The sequence below is a fragment of the Macaca fascicularis genome, chromosome 8, assembly GCF_037993035.2.
Source record: "Macaca fascicularis isolate 582-1 chromosome 8, T2T-MFA8v1.1".
NCBI classification, from domain to species: domain Eukaryota; kingdom Metazoa; phylum Chordata; class Mammalia; order Primates; family Cercopithecidae; genus Macaca; species Macaca fascicularis.
Genome location: NC_088382.1, coordinates 150,464,809 through 150,492,648, shown reverse-complemented (window position 1 = coordinate 150,492,648; position 27,840 = coordinate 150,464,809). Strand labels below are relative to the sequence as shown.

Sequence of the window (27,840 nt, the reverse complement as noted above, 5' to 3'; positions counted from 1 at the left end):
GTTGGGGTGCTCCAGTAACCTCTTTTCTTCTCTTTTGTTCTCCCTACACCTGCCTTGGGCATTATATCATACATTTGATTGGATGGAGGTGGGAAACTGGTAAATTAGTGCAATAACTCAGGCAAAAATCCTAAAAGATGGTGCAGTAGGGGAATAATAATAGAAGTGGTGAGAAACAGTTGTACAGGGTTGTGTTTTTAAGGTGGGAGCTGATGGGATTTGCTGATGTATTTTTTAGAATGTAAGCCATCCAATTCTATTTGTAAATCATTTGGGCTCAGAAACTTCCAGTAGTTTCTCATCACACTCAGAGCATACTCTGGAGTTTCTGATGACCTCACAGTCCTTATCTCCTTCTGCTCTTCCTCTTCCTCCTCCACTCTGGTGACATTGGTCCCTTTTATTTCAGTTTTCCTTCCATTAAATTCTTTAATATATTTTAGAGTTCTTTCCATAAATACTCAAGTTGGGATCTGATGTGATGGTTTCTTCTCTATTGCCAGACTTTTTAGTTGTTGAATAATATAGCCCTTCATCTTAATTAAGGCTTTCTTTGTCTCACCTCCCTTTTTTCCTTTATCTTTTACAACTTCTCACGTATTCAACTCTAGCCCCCTGGATTTCTTATTGGGGCCTTTGAACTTGATGTGACTCTGCTGAGTATGTTCTGCCTTTTCCAGGCATGGCTTGGACCTCCTCATTCCAGGAATGTGCTTGAATGTCACTGCTTCCCTATGGTCTCCTACTGGCTACCTAAAGAGCCCACTGCCTACCTGAAGCTCCTTGTGATTTTTCATCAGCTCATATAGTGTGTTAATTTTTTACAGACTTCTGAAGACTGATATTATATATGTGTTGTCTATCTTTCTTTCTCAGGGACTTTGTTTTCTTCACTCCTCTATTCCTGGTTCTAGTCATGTCTGGTATACTATAGGCACCCAATAAACAATATTTGAATAAAAACTGAATAAATAATATTCTGATAATGCATGTGTAAAAGAAGCCCAGACGCAAAGTAATGTGATGGTATAGAAACTTGTTTTCAACTAGGAACCAAACAATATTAGCGTAAGTTAATAACAGTATTACCATATTAACACATGTTGTTTACTGTGTGTCAGACATTTGATGTAGTACATCAAAATTAATTTCTGTTATGATAGTCTTATGTAGGTACTCTCTTTTTGCCATTTTACTTGTGAGAAAGCCTTAGTTTGGAAAGGCTTAATAACTTTTCCTGGAGATATATGGCTTAAATGGGTGGTATAGTAGAAATTGAATCCAAACACTTAGCTGTTTCTTCTCTACTCCTGTATTAGATACGTAAGTACAAGAAGCTGAACATGACAAATTTTTTTTCTGTCACCTGCAGACATCTAAGTTCATAGGTGGGTATGTGAAGGCAGCTGCAGTTCTGGCTTTATTTCTGAGGAGTAAGATCTCAACAGTCAAATGAAAGTTCCAGGACTCAGCAATATAATGGGGTATAAATTTTGATTTCCATGACATTTTTGGACATAGCTTCTTCTTTTGTGCTATCTGCTGTAGATTCTATTCATACTGTTGAATAAACCTGAAATATAGACTTGTTCACTTGGTCTTCACTCTTTAAACAGCTTGGTAAACTAGCTTGCTGCACACGTATTTGGTCGTAACTGTCTCAGGCAGGATGACCTTAGAGAGCTCTGTCATGACATGTTACTGGTTGAAAGGAAGGGCTGGATTGATAAATGGCTATCCATGTAGGAAGAAGAACAACAAAATTGGATCCTACCTCAATACACAAATCTATGAGATGTACAAACATCACATGCAAAACTTTAAAAAAACATGTTTTGTGGGAAGTGTAATTGAATGTGTCTCTGGCCCTGGGTTAGGAAGATTTTCTTAAGAGCTCCAAAATGTTCACTATAAAAAGAAAGAATGGCAAATTTTACTGTACTAAGATTAAGACATTCTGCAAAAGATACATTTTCAAAGTACAAGAACAAGTTGCAAAGTGGGAGAAGGTATTTGTAACACATGCAGTCAACAAAGGGTGGTGTTAAAGAGTTCTGATCAATAAAAAATTGCTGACGGGGCACTGTGGCTCATGCCTGTTATCCCAGCACTTTGGGAGGCCAAGATGGGTGAATCACCTGAGGTCAAGAGTTCGAGATCAGCCTGACTAACAGGGTGAAACCCCGTCTCTACTAAAAATACAAAAATTACTGGGCATCATGGCAGACGCCTGTAATCCCAGCTACTGGGGAAGCTGAGGCAGGAGAATTGCTTGAACCTGGGAGGCAGAGCTTGCAGTGAGCCAAGATCGTGCCGCTGCACTCCAGCCTGGGCGACAGAGCAAGACTCCATCTCCAAAAAAAAAAAAAAAAAAACAAACAGACACCTCAATAATAGATAGGCAAGAGACATGAAGGTATTTTCATAAAAGAAAAAATAAGTTTGGCCAGTTAACATAGAAGGCACTGTCAGCTTCATTATTGATCAGGGAAATTCAAATCAATAGCTCAGTGAAACTCTGCCTCCAGTTGGCGAGAAGTCAACTGTCTGACACTCTCTATAGCTGGAGAGGCTGTGGACCTGACAGTCTTTCACCTGCACTGCTAGGGAGAATGTTTTAATAAATTGGTGAAACCACCTGGGAATCCAGCTTGGCATCCTCTTGAATGTCAAGTGATTACATGCCCTACCATCCTGCAGTTCTCCTTCAAGTTCTTTCAGAGACTCTAGCTCTACTTTCTATACTAGGCTACAACTGCAATAATGTTCATGGCATAAGCAGTGACAGTTAAGTCACTTGGGGATTATTCACATGGTAGTAGAATGTCACACAAGTCAAAATTAATGAACTACAGGTACGAGTAACAATATGAATGAAGCTTAGCTGTATAACATCATGTGACAAAATAAGTCCTAGCACAACTTTGTGAGTACGCTAAATACCACTGATTTTCTTTCACATCTTAAAATGGTTAATATTTTATGTGAGTTTTACCTCAATTTAAAAAAGTCCTGGAATATGACGTACAGCATGACACACTTTTTATAAAGTAAAAGTGAAAACACCTAACGAGATTGTTGGGAACACATGTTGGTTAAGACCACATAGAACATATAAATAAGGGAATGGTAAATTCCTTCAGAAGTCACTGGAAGGCCCAGAGCCGTGGCTGGGGTAGCCGCCAGCTCTTCCCAATCCCCACACAGGCTCCAGGGGAACTTGTGTTGACCATTAGGGTCTGAGGCTGCGTTTGAAAATCACTCCTGAAGTGTGCATGTGTGCCCCAGCCTGTCCCCAGCGCTTTCCCAGTCAGTCCAGGGGCAGGTGGGAGCTTACCTATTTCTGGGATGCTGGGAGAGCCTAGTTAAGTAGGTAGTATTTGTTAGGAGCTTGAGTCAGGCAAAACTGTTTAAATTATGCTACCAGATCTAGTTTATAATACAGTAAAAGATATGAAACTTTGGGAGATTTCCAACAGATTTAAACTGTAAAGTTTTTCACTCAAATAATTAAGTGAATTATAATTTAAATTATATTGATTGTCTGAAATCACCTACATAGAGTGATCTGTTTGGCTTCTGACTGAGTTAATTGGATATCACTATTCCTTTCAGATGTCGAATTCAGGGATTTGAGGACCAAATCTAAGAGAAGCCTTTTTTGGCATTTGAGAAACCAAATTTACTGATTTATTATTAAACATTTACTGAATGCTTCTGTGCCAGATACTGACAATACCAAGGTGAATACTTTCCTTTGAAAACAACTGATTCAGCATGCCTGCTTTCCTTTGAAATCTTACATTCTTCACCTTAACTCGCTCGCTCTCCCTCCCTTCCGCCTGCATTTGGTACAGTACTGGGTTGCCATAGCAATATATAAGAAAATGAAAGAGGAAGCCCTGCCCACCAGTATTACAATTTAATCCTGGGTTATACAGTTGAATTCTTCCCCTGTTCTGTCTCCTCCAGTGTCCTCCTGTTTTCTGATTCTCTTCTCTCCCACTTACCTTCCTCTCTGTTTTCATCTTCTCATGGCTTTGTAGCATCATGGCAAGGCTCCTCTCTGAATTCTTTTCTTTCCCCAAGTTCCTAGTTTTTAGTGAATTATTATTTCTCCAAGAGTTCTCTCCTCCTCGAAAGTACTGAAAATGGAATTGAGTTAAAATTTTGAGATAACATGGGGAGATATTGCATGTTTTACATTGTTAAGTCTCCCTATCAGCCTTATGTTGTCTCTCATCTTTAATCAATTTTTTATTTACTTATGGTCAACATATTGATTGTATAATGTAGGCTGTAAAATATATATAAAAGTAGAAAATTTAAAAGCATGCAGTGGGCCACGTGCGGTGGCTCACACCTGTAATCCCAGCACTTCGGAAGGCTGAGGCAGGTGGATCACTTGAGACCGGGAGTTCAAGACCAGCCTGGCCAACATGGTGAAACCCCATCAGTACCAAAAACACAAAAATTAGCCAGGCGTGGTGGTGCACGCCTGTAATCCCAGCTACTTAGAGGGGCTGAGGCAGGAGAATCACTTGAACCTGGGAGGTGGAAGTTGCAGTGATCTGAGATAGCATCACTGAGTAGCTGGGACTACAGCCTCACACCACCACACCTGGCTAATTTTTTTGTATTTTAGTAGAGATGGGGTTTCACCATGTTGGCCAGGATGGTCTTGATCTCCTGACCTCGTGATCCGCCCGCCTTGGCCTCCCAAAGTGCTGGGATGATAGGTGTGAGCCACTGCCCTCGGCCTAGTATGGTTTATTTTTTAAAGAAAGTCTTGGTTAAATAGTTGTTTTGAGACAAGGTCTTGCCCTGTTACACAGGCTGGAGTGCAGTGGTACCATCATAGCTCGCTTTAGCCTTGAATTCCTGGGTTCAAGTAGTCCTCCTTCCTCAGCCTCCCAGTTACCTAGGACTAGAGGTGTTTGCCATCACACTCAACTAATTTTTAAAATAATTTTTTTGTACAGACAAGTCTCATTGTGTTGCCCAGGCTGGACTCCAACTCCTGGCCTCATATGGTCTTTCTGCCTTAGCCACTGGGATCAGTGTTTATAGTTTTGACTACACTAATTCAAAGGTCTTTTTTTGGCAGAGGAGAGGGGAGACAGGGTCTGTCTTTGTCATCCAACCTGGAGTGCAGTGGTGCAATCATGACTCACTGCAGCCTTAACCTCGTTGGCTCAAGCCATCCTCCCACCCCAGCCTCCTAAGTAGCTGGGATCATAGGCACATGCCATCACGGTCGGCTGATGTTATGTTATTTATGTTATGTTATGTTATGTTATGTTATGTTATGTTATGTTATGTTATGTTATGTTATTTTTAGTAGAGACAAGGTCTTGTTATGTTGCCCAGGCTGATCTCAAACTCCTGGGCTCAAGCACTCCTCCTGCCTTTGTCTCCTAAAGTGCTGAGATTACAGGCATGAGCCACCATGCCCCACTTCTGATTCAAAGGTCTTATTTCAGGTTTTATTTATTTTGTTATTGCTTTTAATGGTTGTCATAGCAAAAAGTATTCTTGACAAAGATATGCATAATTAAATAGAAGGGATACCACTGTCTGTGTGTGCTTTATCATGATACTGATTTTTCATTACCAGTCACCAATTATGTAAACCCTTGTTGAAATTTGGTCAGTGAATTTCCATATTCCATGATCATTCCTTTCAATATAATTGATTTTGAAATATATTTTCATATTTTAACATCAGATTTTTTTATTTAGTGGAGAAATCTTGAAATGTTAGAAATTTTTGTTTTCAGATTTTTTATGAGCAGTGCATCCACTCCTTTTTGGTGACAAAGTTATAAATTCATGGAAATAGTTTAGACTTCAAAATGGTCTGTCCATAACATGACAACATGCTTTTCTTTGTTGTTTTTTAAATTTTAATCATGGATTAAAATTTTGGCCAGATAATTCTATGTTGTGGGGAGCTTTTGTATATATATGTTGTATGGCTTCTACCCACTAAATGATAGGAGCCCACCACCCCACCCTCTTTAGTTGTAATAAGCAAAAGTATGTCCAGTTACTGCCAGTTGTCTCCTAGGGGAAACAGGAAGGGGGCAGAATCTCAAGGTTCAGAGCTACTGCTCTAAAATATAACCAAAAATTGTTTAAAAATCTCCAAAAATTATTCTTAATTTCATAAACTATCCCATCAGTATTCAAAGTTTGACTTGTTTATTAAATATCATGACAAAATTTTTAAAGATAAATTATTTGAATTAGGATCCAAATTAGGTGTGCCCTTTGTCTTTTCAGTCTTTTGTAGTCTATAGCATCTTCATTCAGTTCTCCCCTTTACTTGCAGTTTGTGAAGGAAGCTGTGTTACTTGTCCTACAGGTTCCCCTCATCTGGATTTTGTCTGTAACATCTGTGTCCTTTGTCTCGGATGCCTTCTAATGTCTTCTCTGCAAAGCCTTTGTGTCATCTTTACTAAGTTAATTCTTACTCTATAATATATTCCTATTATGAAGGTTATATTTTATTATTTCTGTTTACCACTTATTTCTAAATTGAACACTTAGCTCACTTGTTTTCGTTCATTCATGTTTACCAGTAAATGTATTTTACTATAAATGGTCATTTTAGTTTTGTCTGTGTCTCACAACTTTGTTAGATAGTGTTTTATTATCAATCAGTGTTTTGATATTTGTTTCAAGATTTTAGGAAGAAACCAAGGGGTGGATTAAGTGTGTTGTTTAGGTTTCTACCATATGTGCTTATAAAACAAAAGATTATTGGTTATGGATTTATTTTGTTGCATTATAGGAAGAATAACAATTTTATGGTGTTGACTCTTTTTTAACTATGTTGAGATGATTCTTTGTGCCTTAGTACTTAGTTGATATTTTCATTCCTTCTGAAAAAAAGGTATGTTCTCTTATTATAAAGAGGGTGAGTGTGTTTGTGTACATTTTTTCAAGCTTATTGTCATATTATTTGAAGATTATATTGTTCATACTTTGCTTGAAAAGTGACATTTAATGTATTCAATGTATATATTATACACATATATTTTGCTACATGCTCATCTCAGAAGAAACTATTCAACTGTAATTGTTGATGTACTTTTTTTTTTTAGTAATTCTGTCTTGTGATTCTTTATGATTTTAAGGCTATGTTGTTAAGTACGTGTAAGTTCATGATTATAATATATTCATCTATACTTTCTGTTAACAGTACGTAGTGCCCCCTTTGTTTATGTGTTTCCTATCAGCAACATATTTATTATCTTTGTATGAAATGAATTGTAGCCCATTAAATTAGAGGTGTGCCCATTCCCAATTTCATTCTCTATTCTTTGCTTCTGGAGGTAACTGATATCCTGATTTTTGTCATAATCATTTTTTTGCTTTAAAAAAAAGTTTTACTACTTACGTATTGTCCAAATCTGACATCATGATCATTCATTATCTAAATCGGAAAAAAGTGGCTTCATTATGCTGTTAAGGGAAAGCTGTGCTGATCAGTCAGTGTCCCTGAGGAGAACACACTACTGATACTATACAAGGTTTTTGGAAGTATGAAATTGAGAAGCTGGCCAACTTTCAGAGGTGGGAATGTGTTGGCATCAATTTTAGACACATGGTTACACAAGTTAGACTGTTCATCTTTAGAAGCATGTTCTTTAGAGTTAGTTCCTGTTTGGCTGAATTAAAGAAGGAGCTGCCAATCAGTTGACCTGTAGATGCATGTTCGTTGAGGCAAGTTATCAGTTGATTGATTAAAGGTGCTTTAAAATTAGTTTCGAGTTGGTCTGTGGCTGTACAACTGGAATTTATTGACCAAGCTGATTTAAAACTGGTTTTGTGTGTGTGTGTGTGTGTGTGTGTGTGTGTGTGTGCGCGCGCGCGTGTGTGTGTGTTGGGGGGGGCGGTGTTTGTCACCACAGCTACAAAAGGGTCAGTCTTGTATTTGTGGGAATTTAAAAATTTTCAATATAATATCAAAAGTTGCAAAATAGTACACAGAAATCCTATGTACCCTTCAGCCAGTTTCCTTAAATATTAAAATCTTATATAATAAAGCTAGTAAAACCAGGAGATTAACATTGATGCAGTCCTAGTAACAAATCTATATGACTTTTTCACATTTCCCAATTATTCCACTTACCGTTCCTTTTCTGGTTCAGGACCAATTCAGAACACCACATTATGGTCATGTCTCCTTAAGTCTTCTCTAATCTGAGACAATTCCTTAATTTGTGTCATTATGACCTTTACATTTTTGAAGAATACTCACTGGTTATTTGTGTTCTTCAATTTGAGTTTGATATTGTTTTTTATGATTAAGGTTATGCGTGTTTGGCAAAACTGCCACAGTCAAGATGTCCTACCTTTCTCGTTGCATTGTATCAGGAAGTCCATAATGATGACACAACTCAATTTACAGGTGGTTCTAACTTGGATCATTTGGTTAAGATAATGGAAGCCAGGTTTCTCCACTACAAGGTTACTGTTTCCCCTTTATAATTAAGAAATATCTTCTGGGAAGATACGTCGATACTGCAACATTCTGTTTCTCATTTTCACCCACTAATCTTAGCATTCATTGATGATTCTGTCTTGCAGTGATTATTACTATAATTGTTGCTAAATGATAAATTTCTCTTTCCATTCTTCCCTTTTTTAAAAAAAATTGGAAGTCTATTGTAAGAACAGACTGTTCACACCACAGTTTTTTTTATGAGGGCATCTGTGTTGTGTGAAGTTAATGCTTTGTTTACTTCACTAAAGACAGACTAGCTAGCTAACCCTTCTCAGTATCAGGACTATCATATTCTTAATCTAACTCAGCTTTTCAAAAACATACTGTCTTCCTCCTTATCCTCAGTTGGTTACTTTTGGGTGTCTTAGTGCTCATATTTGGTGGTAAGACTGAGGAAGCTAGATGACAATGGCATGAATAAGAACATATTGCCTAAGAGTAGGAACAGAAGAATGATTTTATTTAGGGCATAGTATTTAGCTGCTGTTGGGAATCCATGGAGAGGCATATAGCAGAGAAGTGGAAGTATGTGTCAGGATGCAACTAGACTCTTAAAATGGCAAACAGACGTGTAAAGAAAATGATGAGTTTTGTGTAAGAGAGTAGAGTAGGGATGTCAGCTCTAGTGGGGCACGAGAACATGGTGTCAGACATTGCAGTTTAAGGACTGAGGAAAGTTTCAGTAGGGTTTTGTGTGAAATTTGCTAGACTGTAGTGTGTCGAAGCAGGGAACAAAGTTCTTTTTAACTTTCATTTTAGGTTCAAGGGTACATGGGCAGATTTGTTACATAGGTAAACTGCATGTCACAGGGGTTTGGTTTACAGATTATTTCATCAACCAGGTATTTTTTCTGATCCTCTCCCTCCTCCCCATCTACCACTCTTGTTAGTCCCCAGTGTCTTATTTCCTGCTTTATGTGGATGTGTTCTTGTCGTTTAGCTCCCATCAAAATTCTTAACATGATCTAAAGGCCTTGTCTAACTTCACATAAGCAGGCTTGAGTTAAGTTCCTTTCTGTTTTTAAGACATAGGTGCCTTCTCCTCGTTTCATTGTGCCTTTAAATATTCATGTTCTTGCTGGAGAGGAATCCCATGCCTACCTCTAAATAGCTGTGGGATCTAGGGAAGATTATGTAATTCCCTAAAATTGTCTTGCCAATCTGTGAACATAAGGTGAATATTAACCTGCTATTATTTCTCACCCAGAATCTTGCTGTCTCCTCCTAGTCTCCCTACTTCTTCCTTTGGTCCCCATTGTCTGTTCTGCATGGTATATACCCTAATCATGAAAAATGAAAATCCTGTGATGTCACTTCTCTGTGCACAGCATGCCCTTGACTTCCTTTCTCATTGAGAAAGAACCCTGCTATCATGACTTGTAAGGGTCTGTGTGAAGCTTCATTTCTACTCACTGCCCTCATGCAGGCTGTCCCAGCTACACTTGTCTTCCCAAGCATCCTCCAGCAGCAGGGCCTTTACATAGTCTGTTCCACCTGATTAGAACACTTTTTCTCTGCACATAACTGTATAACGCCCTTCCTCATCTCCTTTGTTTAGATCTTTGCTCAGATATCATATCAGAGTGTCCATCATTGACTATCCTTTATAAAAAAATAATCATTTGTTATTCCCCTTACTTTGATTTTTTTTTATGACGTTGACTGCCATCTCACATATATTTGTGTATTTGCTGTCTGACTTCTGCCACAAAAATGCAGACTTTTTGAGACCTAGCACTTTGCCTGTTATTCACTGTTGAATTTCCAGCACCTCCAACTCTATGTGAGACATGATCTGTGCTGGAATAAACAGTTATCGAGTTATTACTAATGATAAACCTTAGAAACCATTTATTATGATATGCCAGTGACTGTTCTGGGTGTTTTGTGTCTACTGACTTATTTACTTGTAACATCCTTATAAGGAAATTGAGGCGCAGAGAAGTGATAGCTGACAGTGAATAAGTGACATGGCCCCCCGTAGGTGATCTTTATCTAGAGCCTATGTTCCTTGTGCTTCTCTAAAAAGAAATCTTCTGTGTGAAATGCTTATCACAATTCCTGTCATACCCTAAATATTCAGAAAATGTTAGTTGATAATCATCAGCAGCATCAGAATGCTGGATTTGGAGCCAGGCTGCCCATTGTTTCATTTTGAACCTCAGTTTCCTTGTCTTTAATATGGGAACTTCCCGCCACCAAAAAAATAAATAAAATGGGAGCCTCCTTGGACCTGTTTGAATCAATGACTGATAACCCTGGAACTAATAATTTTTTGCTGAGCATTTTTTTAGTCTGCAGAATGTGAATAATTATACCTTTCTTCTCTGATTATTAAATTGATTAAGAGAAATAGTGCACAGGCCAGATGTGGTGGCTCACACGCTTGTCATCCCAGCACTTTGGGAGGCTGAGGCAGGCGGATTTGTTGAACGCAGGTGTTCAAGACCAGCCTGGGCAACATGGCAAAACCCCAGCTCTACAAAAAATACAAAAATTAGCCAGGCATGGTGGCAGGTGCATGTAGCCCCAGCTACTCAGGAGGTTGAGGTGGGAGGATCACTTGAGCCCGGGGAGGCAGAGGTTGCAGTGAGCTGAGATTGTGCCACTGCACTGCAGCCTGGTCAACAGAGCCAGACCCTGTCTCAAAAAAAGAGAGAGAAATAGTGCACATAAAGTAGTTATGTGCCTGGTAAATCCTAAGTTGAAAATAAATGAAATCTGTTATACTTGTATAATAACCCAGTGTAGAATATCTACAGTAAGTTATTGAACTCTTTCTGAGAGTAAAAGTGAAATGGAACCGAATTGTTTGGCAATTTTGTATTTTAATAAAGTGGACATTTATAAGTCTTAGCAGAACTTGTATATGTGTAGCAAACTTTGCTTCCTCAAAAGATTGCATTGAAATTTTGTTGAGTGGTTAAAAAAACAATACCATTAAGCTACAGAATGGGAGAGGATATTCACTGTGTCTAACAAAGGCCTCAAATCTAAAATATATAAAGAACACCTGCAAATCAATAGGAGGTAAAGGCTTCAAATCTAGACTATATAAAGAACACTTACAAATCAGTAGGTGGTGAAGGAGAAAAGGTAGGCCATTTAGTAGGAAAACAAGGACAAAAACTTGAACATGGCCAAGGGTGGAGGCTCACGCCTGTAATCCCAGCACTTTGGGAGGCCAAGGTGGAAGGATCCCTTGAGACCAGGGGTTCAAGACCAGCCTGGGCAGAAAAAATAAAAAACTCAACAGGTACTTCACAAAAGGGGATATTCAAAATGACCAAAAAGTATGTGAAAATACTCACTTTCATTACTTTTACCAAAGAAATGCCAATTAAAATCACCATGCACTATTACAGTATGCCAATCAGAGTGAGTAAAACAAAAAAGTTAGAAAATGCCAAGTGGAGAAAAGGATATAGAGGAACTGGAACATCCCCATGGTGTTGGTGGAAGTTTGACTTGTTACAAACTCTTTGGCATGCTGTTTGATAATATCTGCTAAAGCTAATGGATGTATTTGTTATCCAGTGCTCCTAGGTATATATGCAACCGAATTGTGTACATATGTTTGCCAGAAGACATTTAGAGTGTTCATATGGGTAGAGCCACACATACACATAAAGAGAGAATGAGAAAGATAAAGAGCATTCTGGTGATGTTGGTTTGTTTTATCCATTCTTAAAGCTTAGCTTTCTGAGCAAGTAAGAGTACATACTGTGCAATCCACTGGTAAAAATTTAGACATGGGAAGTCGTGGAAGATGTTAGAAATCAGGGCAGTTCTTCCCCTGAGCAGTGGTGGAGAATGACCCATGGGGTTGGAAGGACTTCTGGGCCTTAAGAGGCCTCTTAAGGCTCTGTTTCCTTGAATCACTGAGCTGTAGCACATCTATGATACGTGCTCTTTTTTCGTGCTAAAATGTTTAAAAATTACATTTAAAGATTAATTGATTATAGCTTATATTTAAAATCATCTTTCAGAGTAATTAGGAATGCTATACTCAAAATAATATTGTAATTGTAGACTATAAATTGAGAAAATGACTAATTTCTAATTGTTCTGTTTTGTGAATTATTTTTAGATATGAATTGAGAATTCGTTATTTGCCAAAAGGATTTCTAAACCAGTTTACTGAAGATAAGCCAACTTTGAATTTCTTCTATCAACAGGTATTAGAGGCTGCTTTAATATACTTTTTTGTTTGTTTCTTTGAATTCTATTTATTACGTATTTTTATTTTCAAATTTGATTAAAGCTAACATTTGGAGGAATAGAAATTTGTTGCTGAATGGCAATAAGAATATTTTAACTAGTATGGAATTATTAATTTTTTTGTTCTTTGTGAGCTTTTGTATACTTGAGTAAATCTTAAAAGATAACTTCTATTATATGGAGACAGTAAGTCTACAATCATTTCTTGAGCTTTAAATACTATTATTATGCCTGAATATCAACGAATTTGTCATAGGTAGAGATTGTTGCAGAGCCGACTATACCCATATAAAATTGATTTGCTTTGCTTTTTACTCCGTAAGGCATCAGATAGACAATAAATATATGTAAGGTAAAAGGCCAAAAATGTTAATAAACGTCAAAAAGACATTTGTACATATAATTTTGTCATTAAATGTACTTGGTAATTTTTTTTGCTTTAATAAAAATATTTATTAACTAACTATTCCGGACCTGAAATGCAGAAATAAATCGCATAATCCACACCTTTAAATTCTTCAATCTAGTGGAGGATTCCTGTAAACAGTGACGTTATGTTTGATCCTTTGCTGTTAGTAAGCACGAATGATGTGACTGTGCATAGAAGAGTCTGCTGACCTAGTATAGATTTGGTATTGAGATGGCTCCACTGAAAAGCATCATTTGAGTAGTCTCCGACTTTGTAGAATAAAGAAGAGTTGTGTTTTCTAGACAAGAACACGGAGGGGAGAGAGAGAATGTGGTGCAGTCTTAGCTAAAATAGTTCATAACATTTTGGTGAGAGAGGGACCACAAACATCGTGTAAACAGGGGTTTAGGTTTTCTCCTGCAGATATTGGGAGCCATTTAAAAACCTTAGTTAGTGAATGCCTTAACCAGAGTTGTTTTTGAGACCACTGTGATTAGATGGCAGTATCAGGGATATATTAAATTTTTAAAGGATTGCAAGCATGTTTAGAGGCTCTTCAATCATTCTGGCAAGAAATTAGATAAAAGTGAAAGTATATTATAATACGCAAATTTAGTGGATGGATTTGATAGGACCCAGAGATTGAACTAAAACAGGATGTGAAAATAAGGAAGAAAAAGGCTTATTATGTAAGTCTAGGCACTTACTGCCGTGAAAGAGCAATGGTGAATTAGATTCAAAAGAAGGAGGTAAGAAGGTAAGTTGTTCTATATTTTTCTGTGTGAGGTAATGATAGATGTTACCACTTAAAAGGTTCAAGCTGAGAGAGTAGAAGCTAAGGAAGTTTCCAGCTGTTTGCAGGGTTGTGTCTGTTTTCATCTTGTCTGTGAAGAAGTCGTCACATAGGAGATAGGTTGGGGACTGCTGCTTTACCTAACACCTTTTTGGCACCTGCGACCAGTTTTGAGGACAGTTTTTCTACAGACCAGAGCCACAGGGTGTTGGGCGTTGGAGTGTAGGGGGATGGAGTGTAGGGGAATGATTTTGGGATGAAACTGTTCGACCTCAGATCATCAGGCATTAGGTTCTCATAAGGAATGCGCAACCTAGATCCCTCGCATGTGCAGTTCACAACAGGGTTTGTGCTCCTGTGAAAATCTAATGCCACTGCTGATCTGACAGGAGGCAGAGCTCAGGCGGTAATGCTCGCTTGCCCACAGCTCACCTCCTGCTGTGTGGCCTGGTTCCTAATAAGCTACTAACTGGTACTGATCCATGACCCAGAGTTTGGGGACCCCTGAGGTAAGGGATTGGTGACAAGTTTTGAAGGTTTACGATAATACAGAGTTGAATAAGAGAGGAATTTAAGTTGGTAAAATGGGAAGATTAAGAAGGCATTTTCAGATTCCAGCTGAGCTTATTGGAAGCCTACTCATTGCAAAAATAATGTTCAGCTTACAGACTGGTTCTGATGTACTGTTACATCTCATCCTTTAGCAGTCTGTTGAACTTCATATTTTGCCTAAGGAGATAATGAGAGTTTAAATAACTCTCATTTATTTAGCATTTTTCTTTTGGTATGTGATCTGTGTCACTATTGGTATTATTTCTTGGAAAAAAATTCTACCCACCAAGGACATACATGGGTACTTTAGTAACACTGATTTCTGGAATGCATAATACAGGACTAAGTGACTCCTTTTTATAATTTCTAGGCTAACCTAAAAGTCTGCAACTTTTTTGTTCCTTGTTCACACTGTTACTAGGTTGTCCTACTTTTTCTTTGTTGGAAGACTTTCCTATATGATAAAGTGAGTACTGCACATACCAGTGTATCCCAGATTTTATTTTACTAATAGGATATATCTTATGGTAGTCTATAGAATTCAGTTCAGCGGTTTTTATAAAACCCAAGAGAAAGCTAAGTGTAATGAACCTTTTAAAAATTCAGTCTATCCTTGATACTGCCATCCAGTCAGAGTGGTCTAAAAAAAATTCTGATCAAGACATTCACTAAGTATAGTTAAGTGTTAATGAAATTTTGCTTAAAGTCATGTGCTTGTTCTGTGTATAATAGCTCTGTGATTTTAGGTACCTCTGAGTCTCTTTCTGCTTAATTGTTTTATATGTTAAAATAAAGATATGGAATAACTATCCTATAGGACTATTATGTTCATTAAATGAGATAAAATTGTCTGCCATATAATTGCCCAGCGACATTTTGAATTTCAGTCTGTAGACAGTAGCAGACTTAGAGGATTCAGCATTTGCCATTTGCATGTCACCATACAAGTGTGAGCTGCACATTATGGGATGGTACATAGCTTTCCTTTTTCCTTCCTATGTGTACTCTGTAGAACCTTTCAGCTCCTCCACCCCACTCTTTGCTGTCATTCATTTCTACAGTTTCTCTTTTTGTCTTTTTAATTTTTAAAAATCTGTTATCGAGTACATTTTAATATGTTTTTAAATTTTATTTTATTTTTATAGAGACAGCGTCTTGCTCTGTTGCCCAGTCTGGAGTGCAGTGGCATGATTATACCTCACTGCAGCCTTGAACTTCTGGGCTCAAGCAATCCCCCTGCCTCAGCCTCCTGAGTAGTTGGGACTATAGGTGCATGCCATGATGCCTTGCTAATTTTTAAAAAATTTTTTGTAGAGATGGGAGTATTGCTATGTTACCCAAGCTGGTCTCAAATTCCTGTCCTCAAGCAGTCCTTCTGCCCTGGCCTCCCAAAGTGCTGGGAGTACAGACATGAGCCACCATGCTTGGCATGGCACATTTTTAGAAAGTTCAAAAAATACTTCTAAAACATTACTTAAATTTTCTGTATTCTAATAATCACTTTCATTTTGTGTATCCTTTTATAATAGTTTATCAAGTACATACATTTTAAAAGAAAGTATAGTCATGGTCACTTTCCTTTCCCATTGGTGTCTGGCAATGTCGTCGTTTTTCCATGCCAGTGTTTCAGGCTCAAGTAATGGTAATTGGAGGGAGTTAAAGGTGGTACCAAAATCATAAAAAGGGAAGGGAGGAAGAAAGAAAATACTATGATTGACTGGGTGCGGTGGCCCACGCAAGACCCTGTCTCAGCAACAACAACAAAATACTATGATTTGTCAAAATTAATGAATTGGCAGTATACCAAAAGCCTTGAATATGTTCATGTCCTCCAGTTTGTTGGGTGACCCTATTGACTGCCATCTTTACTGTAAGTGAAAAACAGTTGAAACCTTGGCAGTTTCCTATGATTGGACCTAATAATTCTACTTTTATGAATTTATTCAAAAGAAATAGTAAGATTTACACATGTATGCATACATATACAAGGATGCTTATAGGCATATTACAGTAACAAGAAAGAAATTAGAGGTGTTGCAGATGTCTTTCAACAGGTTAAATGTACTGAGTTTCAAATTTATGTATCCCTCATTAACAGGGAGGTACAACTGTTCATAGATGTGGAAGGTATTAACAGCATTAAATGCTGTTGTTTAAAACAGGCCATGTGTATAACATGTATAATTTTCATTTGTGTGGAAAAAAAGCATATTTTTAAGTTTTACCCTGATCTGGCAAGAAAGTTCTGAATATAGTATGAGTTTTTATTGCTGGTTTGGTAAGTAATTAAATATTTGACTTCTCCTGGTAAAGCCTCAATGCAGAATCTGCCCTACCACATGCTTGGCAATTCCAGAACTATTATGAGTGACCCATATATTGTCCTACACAGGCAGCACCAAACTTGGGAAAGGGTTTAATTCCAAAGTTACAAAATCAGTTTGGAATCCAGAGTTTTCTGCTATTTAAACACACGTGCAAATGGGGCGCAGATAAATCAGTAATTGTCCTCATCAGCTTTCTATAGCCAGAGTATATTTATCTGAGAATGCAGCTGAAACATTATGTAAGTATTGTGTGTAAGAACCTTCACTGAAGTATGAGATAAATTAATCACTTTATAATGGTCTCAGAATGTGATGATATGCATTCTCTGACCTTTAAAGTCTTTAATATTTGATGCAAACATTTAAGATGGTTACATATGTACATAACATACTTCCACTGAATTCTAGGCTAAATCAGTGATTTTTTGGGGGCTCAGAATTTGATGATATTGATACTTTTTAATTCTGTAGATTCTATAATATCTAATATATATATATATATTCTTTTTATAAGGTGTGATAATTGGTGATATAATGAATACCCGTGACCCTACTGCTCAGATGAAAAGAACATCCTGATACTTCCCTGTCCCATGTTCCTGTAGCCCACCTCACTGTACACACTGCCCTTTCACTCCACTCAGGGTACTGTTACCCTGAATTTTGTTTTTATCCTTCCCATGCTTGCTTTTGTTTGCCAGTTGTCATGCTTTTACAACATGTTTTTATTCTTCAGTTCTACCCTTAAGGTAAAAGCTGACCTTAAGTTCTCCCATACACTTCTGTATTCCTGTCATTACTTGAGTATCTTTTGTTTTGTTTTGTTTCCTAGCTCATGTAAGCATTCAAGAAGATTAAAAAAAATTAATTTGTTCAGCATTTTTAGTTGCTTTCAGCTAGGAGGTTGGTCAGGACATTCAGTATACCTTGTTGGTATAAATGGAAAAGTGATCACACATGGATTTAATAATTTATCTCTTTAGCTCATTTTGAAAATAATTTTGCATTGTAGTTAGAGACTGTGGCTCATTTGATACTAATTGTTTAAGTTCTGTATGGACTTGTTTCATCATCTTACACATATTTAGATATTGTTAAGGTTCCAGTTTTGCTTGAGTGGAATGTGTCTTCTCTAATTGTTTGGCACAGGCTCAATAAATAGCCATTCAAGATTATAAATTGTGCTGTTTAGATCTATCTTTCTAATATTCTTTTTTTTCCCTGCTTGAAAAATAGTATTGCTGGGTACACAAATCAGGGTAGGCATTTTCTGTCAGCATTTTGATGGTTATTTCCTACTGTCTTTAATTGTTTATTTGCTGTTGAGAACTCAGCTCTCATTTTGTCTTTCTGTGTAGGTGACCTGTCTTTTCTCTCTGGATGGCTTGAAGATCCTTATTTCTCTTTGGTTTTTGCAGCTTCATTACAAACGAGTCGTGGATTTTCTTTCTTTTTTTTTTTTCTTTTTTAATTTTTCTTCCCTTGCTTGATCTGTGTCATGCTACCTGTACCTAGTCAATTCTGGAAATGTCTTAGATGTTGTCTATTCCGATATGACCTTTTCTCAGTTTTTGTTGTTTCTTCTGGGATTTTGGTTTAGATCTATGTTAGAACTCCTCAGTCTCTCCATGTGTGTTAGCTGCTTGTTCATGTTTTTAATTTCTTGTCTTTCTAAAGGATACATAATTCAGATCAGTCTAGTCTGTCAGATTACCAGCTTTCCTCAACCGTGACCAGTTTTGTGTTTGGTGCATTTATTGATTTTTTTGCTTATGATTAAAAAAATTTTTTTAAATTGCCAGGCCACTTTGTATGGCCCTTATTATTTGCTAATCTCTCTGCCTTTTATTAATATTTCTTTTACCATTCCATATATAATGAATGTCTATTCTGAATATGAATTATAGCATTTGAAGTCCTTGGGCTCTTCACATTTGTTGTTGGTGGCTTTCACAGTGACTTTTTTCCTTGTGTGTGAGTTCTGAACTCTTGTTTTGTTGAACTTCACATGTGGAAATCTTTAGGGCCTAGTTTGGAGATTCTTTCCTCTAAAGGTTTGTATTTGCTTGCTGGGAAACAGAAGTTACTACCAAATGGAGACCCTTTGAGTAGATTTTGAAGATGTCGCCTTACTACATGAATCTTAAGATAAGCTCTCTCACTTTGGGAAAGTAAGGAGCAGTGGTCAGTCCTCAGCCAGCTGAGAGTCCACTGTTCCCATATCTTACAGCCCATGGCTTCTACCAGGATCTTAGCTTGTATTTATTCCTGTTTCATCACTCTGCCCCATTTTCCTTTACCTTCTTGTGACCTCAGTAATGTAAGAATAATTGTTATAATGCATCCAGAATCTGATCCTGGTTTATATAGCAGGTCCCTTTAGCAATGCTGTTGGAATCCTAAGTCATTGAATTGTTATGATGCTTAATGGCCTTATCACACTTGGATTCATACAAAGGCCCCTTGTAGAAGGGAGCTTGGAGATTCAAGGAGCTGATAAAAAGCCAGTGTGGCTGGAGGGCAGGGTAACAGATGAGACAGTAAGGGGTGGCTTGAGATGCCCTTTTCAGTCATCTGACCTTGATAGTGAAGACACTGAGAAGCCAGAGAAAGTTAAGTGCAAAGGGATGACAGAGTTCAGATCCAGGTTGCAAAAAACGTCGTTCTCACTGTTCTGCTAATAGTATATAAGAAGGTAAAGGTTACTATGTGGGGACTTACTGGCGTCAACAAGCTTCATGACTGAGTGTGATCACTCTGATCAATTGCTTACATTTAACTGTGGGGAAATTATTTCTCTGTACCTCAAAGTTTTATTTTTTCTACGACATTGTATTATGAAACTTCAGATGTACTGCTGTGTTAAAAGAATTTTATAATGAACACCAGCATACCAACCACTTAGATTCTACTATTCATGTTTGTTATGTGTCTTTTATCACATAACGGTTTTTATCTCTCCATCCCTTTAGCCATTAATCCATTTTAAATTTTCGTACATTTCGAAGTAAGTTTCAAGTGTCAGCACACTTCAACATAAGTATCATTAACCTAGAATTCAGTATTCAATTACGGTTTTTGTTTTGATTTATACACAGTTAAATACATAAATATTAAGTATACATTTACTGAGTTTTCACAGATACATTCACCAGAATAATCTGAATCCCTATGGAATGTAGAATATGACCATCACCCCGGAAAGTTTCCCACTGACCCTTCCCAGTCATTCCTTGCCCCCAGTCATGGGAAGCAACCATTGCTCTTCTGTTTTTCCCACCGTAGTTTAGTTTTGCCCGTTTTAGAATTTCTTATAAACAGATTTTATAGTGCACATTCTTTTATGTGAAGTTTGTTTTCTCATGATGTTTTTGAGATTTCAGTAATTTTTTTATTGTTGAGTAGTATTCTATTATGTAAGTATATTGTAATGTATTTATCCATTCTTCTGTTGATGAACATCTGGACTGTTTCCCTTTTTTTTTTTTTAAACTATTAATGAGATGACTAGGAACATTCTTTGGCAAGCATTTTTGTGAACATGGGCTGGGACTTTAATGTTAGATGAAATTTGTATCTACCCTTTGATCCTTCACGGTTGTATGATTTTATATTCCCTCCAGTAATGTATGAGAGTTCTGGTTGCTCTACATTCTATCCCGCATTTGATGTTGTCAGTGTTTTGTTTTAGCCTTTTGACTGGGTGGGTATGTGGTTGAATCATGTGGTGATTTTATATTCACTTCTCTGAGTACCAGCTAATCGTTGTTTGCGTTGTTTATTCTTCCATGTGCATATTGAATGTTAGTAGGTCTCCTTTTTTGAAAATATGGTTAAACCTTTTTGCCCAATTTGTATTGTTAAATTGTGCACTTTTTCTTCCCAATTTTTTTAAAATTGTGGTAGAACACGTACTTAACCATCATAAAATTTTCCATCTTAACCATTTTTAAGTGTGCAGTTCAGCGGTGCTACATACATTCATAATGTAGCACAACCATCCCCACCATCCTTCTCTGTAACTCTTTTCATTTTATAAAACTGAAAGTCTATAGACAATATTTCCCCATTTGCCCTCCTTGCAGCCCCTAGCAACCACCATTCTACTTTCTGTCTCTATGATTTTAAAATGTAGGACTTTTCATATGCCTTGGATACTAGCCCTTTGTCACAATGTTATGTTTTGCTAATATTTTCTCTGAGTCTGTAGCTTGTCTGTTCATTTTCTTAACTGATCTTAGGTTTTCTTTTTTTGTTTTTTTGAGACAAAGTCTTGCTCTGTTGCCCAGTCTGGCGTGCAGTGGTGCGATCTCCACTCACTGCAACCTCTGCCTCACGGGTTCAGTGATTCTCCTGCCTCAGCCTCCTGAGTAGCTGGGACTTCAGGCGCCCACCACCATGTCTGGCTAATTTTTTGTATTTTTCGTAGAGACAGGGTTTCACCATGTTGGCCAGGATGGTCTTGATCTCCTGACCTCATGATTTCACCCACCTCGGCCTCCCAAAGTGCTGGGATTACAGGTGTGAGCCTCCGCACCCGGCCTTTTTTTTTTTTTTTTTAAAGTCTGGAAAATGGGCAGAGGGGATTGTTGTGAATCTTCAGTGAAACAGCATATCAAAGCACTTAGAAATGTCTGGCACATACTGAACACACTCCTTAGTGTTCTCTGTTTTAATTTCTATGCAGATGAATCAATATTTTTAATGGGGCCAGACACGGTGGCTCATGCCTGTAATCTTAGCCCTTTGGGAAGCTGAGGCTGAAGAACCACTTGTGCTTGAGTTTGGGCTGCAGTGAGCCATGGTTGTGCCACTGTACTCCAGCCTGGGTGACAGAGCAAGACTCAGTTTCTAAAAATACATATATTTTATACATACATATATATGTATATATTTGGTTTAACCAGGGCAGAAATAAAATTATTATGTTTAAATTATTTCTACCACCACTCCTATCCCATGAAAAGAAGAGAGAGAGGGAAATAGATAGATTACAATAAAATACCCTAATTTTATTATTTCTCTTTCTGAAAATTCATCCAAGTCCATTTTGGGAGGGGTCATGAGGAAAACACTGACAAGTGTTTGAGTGTTATATTACTGGTTGGACATAATTATTAAGGATGCACATAGTTGCATTAAAAGATGGCCTAAATGTGACTACCAATGTGGAAATTTCAATGACTCACTAAATACTTTGACCTATTTGTGAATATTCTGAAATATAGTAATCAGCATGCTCTAAAAATAAACTAGAATCTTGTTATTAACACTATTCACTGTAGAGCAGGAATTTATAAAAATGAGTTTGACAATAAAGCTAATGACTCATGAGAAAGCAGGAAAAGTTTGTTTTACCCTGGAATCAAATTTTTTCTTTGCCATATAACATTTATTTTTTCTCTCTCAACTTTGATTTGTTAAAGTTATAAGTATTTCATTGGCAACTTTTTGCAAATGGCGGTGGCTGTTAGTTTGAAGACCAGTGTCCATGTTTAGTCAAGAAGTCATATTAGTCTGCATTGAGGATGCTGAACTTGTATAGAAATCTTTTAGCACTGTTGAAACGTTCAGCTCTTCAGATGCCTGAGCTTGATGTGAGTTTGTCATTGTTTACACCTACCGGAGTTAAGACTTAGAATGAATATGTCCACCCATTAGCTTTTAAATGACATTAAATAATCAGTGGTTTCCTTGACAAAAGGAGTTTCAGTAGGAAGTTGAAGAGAATACTGAGTCTAGAACTGCAACTTAACTCTATAATATAGAATCTAAACTTAACTATAGAATCTTGTGAGGTGCCGGGGCGTACTTACTTCTTATTGGTCAACTTCCTTTTATTTTTATTTCAGTTTTCTTTTTTATTTTTACAAGTTTTCAGATAATTGTATCATTAGAAATTGACTTCCTTCTCTCTATTTTCTTGGCCTTAAACTGTCAGTTAAGAAACATTTTGAAATTGCAGGTCTAAGAGGGAAATCTTAGTTTAAGCCTTAGTTAAGCCTGGCATTCTCAGGATGGGAATTATCAGCTGCCTTTTTCCAGACAAGCTAAAATGTAATATAGGTCTAACTCTCTTATTAGAAGGTTTATTTTCTGTGCTTTGAAGATTTAATTGTGTACATTTCTTCTCCCCTTTTCACTCTTGTGTATTTTTGGTAATTGAAGGAGAAGCACTCATGGTTAATAAAGAGTGTAACATTCATACACACGTGTGTTTATTGTGGCACTATTCACAATAGCAAAGACTTGGAACCAACCCGGATGTTCATTAGTGATAGACTGGATTAAGAAAATGTGGCACATATACACCATGGAATACTATGCAACCATAAAAAAGGACGAGTTCATGTCCTTTGTGAAACTGGAAACCATCATCCTGAGCAAACTATCGCAAGGACAGAAAACCAAACTCCGCATGTTCTCACTCATAGGTGGGAATTGAACAGTGAGAACACTTGGACACAGGAAGGGGAACATCACACACTGGGCCTGTCATGGGATGGGGGGAGGGGGGGAGGGATAGCATTAGGAGATATACCTAATGTAAATGATGAGTTAATGGGTGCAACACACCAAAATGGCAGATGTATACATATGTAACAAACCTGCACGTTGTGCACATGTACCCTAGAACTTAAAGTATAATAATAATTTTAAAAAAGTGTGACGTCATATGCAAAAGTTTGCCAAGCAGAGACTCTGGCCTGAACTTGAGTGTTAAGGTGTGTGTTGGAGGTCAGTCTCATAGGCATACAACCGCCTACGTGACTGACCTCATTTATTCACATTCCAGACCCTAGAGAGAAAACAGGTGTTTACCATCAAAACTGTGTACATAAATTATCTGGTTCAAATTGGTGGCCAGTTTTTTCACCAGTTGGTGGTCAAATTTTGGCTGTCTTCAGGTATGCAAAAGTGCTCTTATCAGACAGAACATTTCAGGGGTTTAGTTTTTAAGAGACTAAGGTCCAGTCCTGAAAATATACCTTTCTTGGGAATAAACAGGATTTGAGCATCCCAGACCTGCCGCTGAGTTAACATTTTCCTGCGTAATTTGCCTTTTCTTTCCTGGAATTAAGTTACTTCTGCTCAGTCTTCAGCTCTTAATTTAAATGGTGCTTTCCATGTAAAGCACCATTTACTTGTGCATAGTACCCGTACATTTCTCATATAACATAATACACATTTAAAAATACAAAATTTGTTTTATTGAGGTATAATTTGCATACAATAAAATAATCAATTTAAGTATGCAGTTTAGTAAGTTTTGACATTTGTATACAGTCCGGTAATTACCACTTCAGTCATGATCTAATCCAATATAGGAATAAGGAAATTGATATTGGCAGAATACTGTTAACTAGACCGCAAACCTAATTTAGATTTCACTGATGTTTACACACACTCAAGTGTGTGTGTTTGTGTGTAATTCTGTGCAGTTTCATCACAGGTGCAAATGTATGTAATCATCATAATCAAAATGCAGAACTATCCTGTGAACACAAAATCCCTGTTGCGTTATTAGCCACATGCTATCCCATCCCTAACTCTAGCAACCACTGATCTGTTGTTTATACATTATACTTAACTGTTGTTAATCTGTGGTACCTACCAACAGGGTGTGCATTCAGTGAGAGCAAATAAGAAGTCTGTCTTCTTCACCGCTGTATCCACAACACAGTAGGGCATGGGTTTTAGGTACTCAATTTATTATCTTCAGTAATTTAGTATTGAAAATTGACTTTTAATCCTAATGCCCTGATATTCCAAACTTTTAGATGAGATTTGTTAGAAGATGTCATGAAAAAAGTCCAAGAAATAAAGGAAATTTTTGAAGTTTGAGAAATCAGATTGTATTTGTGCATGTGCTCCCACCCAAGTACACATGGGCACACACACACTCAACATCAAATTTTCTATGCAATTGGATTCTTCATTTACTACTTTTTTTTTTTTTTTTTTTTTTTTTTTTTTTTTTTGAGATAAGGTCTCGCTCTGTCGCCCATACTGGAGAGCAGTGGCACGATCTCGGCTCACTGCAACCTCTGCCTCCTGGGTTCAAACGATTCTCCTTCCTCAGCCTCCTGTGTAGCTAGGTCTAAAGGTGCACACCACCATGCCTGCCTAATTTTTGTATTTGTAGTAGAGAGATGGTTTCACCATGTTAACCAGCCTGGTCTTGAACTCCTAAACTCAGGTGATCCACCTGCCTTGGCCTCCCAAAGTACTGGGATTGTAGGTGTGAGCCATCATGCCTGGCCCCTTCATTTACTTCTGATAAAATTTGGGGTTACTTAACCATTATAAATGGACAACAAAGAGAGATAATGGAAACACTTGTTATCATATAACTTTATGGTCTATCCTCAATAGAACATTCAAAGTAATTATTTTTAAATTAAAATTTACCATTACCTTTGTGTAAGTTCCATGTATGTTTTATTCATTACAATATCCTGGCACATGATAGTCATTTTGTAAACATTTGATAAATTAATGAATGCATAACTGTTAAATACTATGTTAAATGACATTGAATTGTTTAAACGTATATAACTCATTAAGATAGCATAATTGTTCATTTGTATCTTTTTATAGCTTAGGTATGAAAGAAGAAAAATTAAATTAGGATTAATTTGGAGCTGCCATTGAGTTCCATCTGTATATAAAATACTTCACCGAATCTGACAAAAACTCAAGTCAACTAGGCTCTGAGAGTAAAATTACTTGCTTTTGTTCACCCAGCTAGTAAGTAAGCCTAGTCAGTTTTACCTTTGTCTGCCCTCTGCCCTGTCCTCTTTCGGTGCTACCAAGGAATTCTGAGTCCAATTGATAAATTTGTGTAGCTGTTAGAATATTCAAAAGAGACCAAAATAAGACAAAATCTCATGTGGTAGCCAAAGCATTGAGTTGACATATGCAATACATTATGGAGTAATTTAGCATCAATATTTTCTATTAGAAAATGTGAACAGTTTTTATGTTAAAACCTGTGCTTCATTCTATTACAGAGTGAGATGAAGGAACTCCTTAATACACATACAATACTTGCACAAAGAAAGAAGTCCAAATCCATCCTAGTTTTTTTTTTTCTTCTTTTTCTTTTTTGATGCGATCTAGGCTCACTGCAAGCTCCGCCTCCCGGGTTCACACCATTCTCCAGCCTCAGCCTCCTGAGTAGCTGGGAGGCGCCTGTCACCAGGCCTAGCTAATAAATAAATAAATATATATATATATATATATATATATATATATATATATTTTTTTTTTTTTAAGTAGAGACGTGATTTCACTGTGTTAGCCAGGGTGGTCTCGATCTCCTGACCTCATGATCCGCCCACCTCATCCTCCCAAAATACTAGGATTACAGGCGTGAGCCACTGCGCCTGGCCCATCCTAGTTTTTTTTTTTTTTTTTTTTTTTTTTTTTTTTTTTTTGAGACAAAGTCTTGCTCTTGGCCCTCAGGCTGGAGTGCAGTGGCACGATCTCAGCTCACTGCAACCTCTGCCTTCTGGGTTCAAGTGATTCTCCTGCCGTAGCCTCCCGAGTAGCTGGGATCATAGGCATCTGTCACCATGCCCAGCTGATTTTTTGTATTTTTAGTAGAGGCGGGGCTTCACCATGTTGGCCAGGCTGGTCTCAAACTCCTGACCTCAGGTGATTTGCCCGTCTCGGCCTCCCAAAGTGCTGGGATTGCAGGCGTGAGCCACTGCGCCCAGCCAACAAATTGATTTTTAAAAATCAACTTTCAGAAGTCTTCTTTTGGAAGAATCTTGCAAATTTTCCTGGACCTGGATATAATCCACAATAGAAAAAGAGAATACAACACAGTGACAGTGTTCCAGCACCTTAGGAGATGCGCGATGCATGTGAATCTGTTGTGGTTGATACTCGGGATGCAAGGGTAAATGAGAGGTGGTTCCTGCTTGTTAATCTTCATTCTAATAGAGAATAACTGCACTGTGGAAGGGTTCACAAGTTGTAGGTACAAACTAAAGCTGGAGTTTTAGGGGTTGATAGATCTGGATTTTGAATCCTGACTTTAATACTTGCTTAACACAAAGTTAAGTTTTCTGATCTTTATATATAATAGGACTAATAAACTCTACCTTGAAGAATTATTGTAAAGATCAGAAATATATGTAAAATGCTTAGCGTAGTAACTGGTCCCTGGTGGATACTCCTTAAGTAGGATTATTATCTACTGCTATCATTTTGATAATTCTTTCAGGCTTTTTCTGAGGCTGTAAAATGGGGATGATAATAGTACCCATCTCACAGTGATGGTCTGATGATTAAATGAGTTATTACATGTAAATCTGCTTGACATGGTGCTAGGTATATATACTGTATAGAAACTTAAATGCTTGATAAATTTGGTTTCACAAATGATAGCAGTTCTGCTGGGAGTTAGTGAAAGAGAGGTAGTCAAGAAGTGTTTTATAAGGGAAATGAACCAAGTGTGTACATAATTCTGAGTCTTGAAGCCCAGCCTCAGGATGTGACCTCGCTCAGTGGCTTGAGAGAACACTCTCTAGAGCCTAGATAACAGGGAGCATTGAGACACTGAACAGAGTTTGCTTTCTCTCCGGCGGCAGAGGGGAAGCTGCTTTGGGGCTTGAGGGGAGGATGCGGGTCTGTGGTGATGCCTTATTCTATTTCAGATCTATACTCTTTGCAGAATACTTTGATCACGTCGGGCCACAAATAGATTCAGTCTGTGATCATACAGTTCTGATAATCGAGATTAAAGCTACAGGAAAACAAGTCTCAGAACTTTGAAATCATTCTCATAAATGAGATTTTTAAAATGAAGATTATTAAATTATAATTTCCCCTTTTTTCATTTTTACAATACAAATTTCATTTTGATGATGAAATATAGCATTTGATTATTTTTCCTACCTGTGAATAGTGTTTAAAAATTGTGGCAATTAATCTTCAAGATTAATTGAATTTCATAATGGTGCATTTTCCTCAACATGTAATTGGTGGTCTGCAGTAGTTCCTCTGAAATCTG

The 27,840-nt window shown here is 37.4% G+C and overlaps 1 protein-coding gene across 50 annotated transcripts in view; it reads left to right on the top strand.

The window, feature by feature from the left end:
- The window catches only part of PTK2 (protein tyrosine kinase 2), a 356,961-nt gene that overhangs the window by 125,927 nt on the left and 203,194 nt on the right, over window positions 1-27,840 (top strand). For all 50 annotated transcript variants that reach the window (XM_073999554.1, XM_073999553.1, XM_073999548.1 and 47 more), the window contains one exon: window positions 12,606-12,693. In XM_073999554.1, coding sequence (XP_073855655.1) covers window positions 12,606-12,693 — 88 coding nt within the window. The remainder of the gene's footprint in view (window positions 1-12,605; window positions 12,694-27,840) is intronic.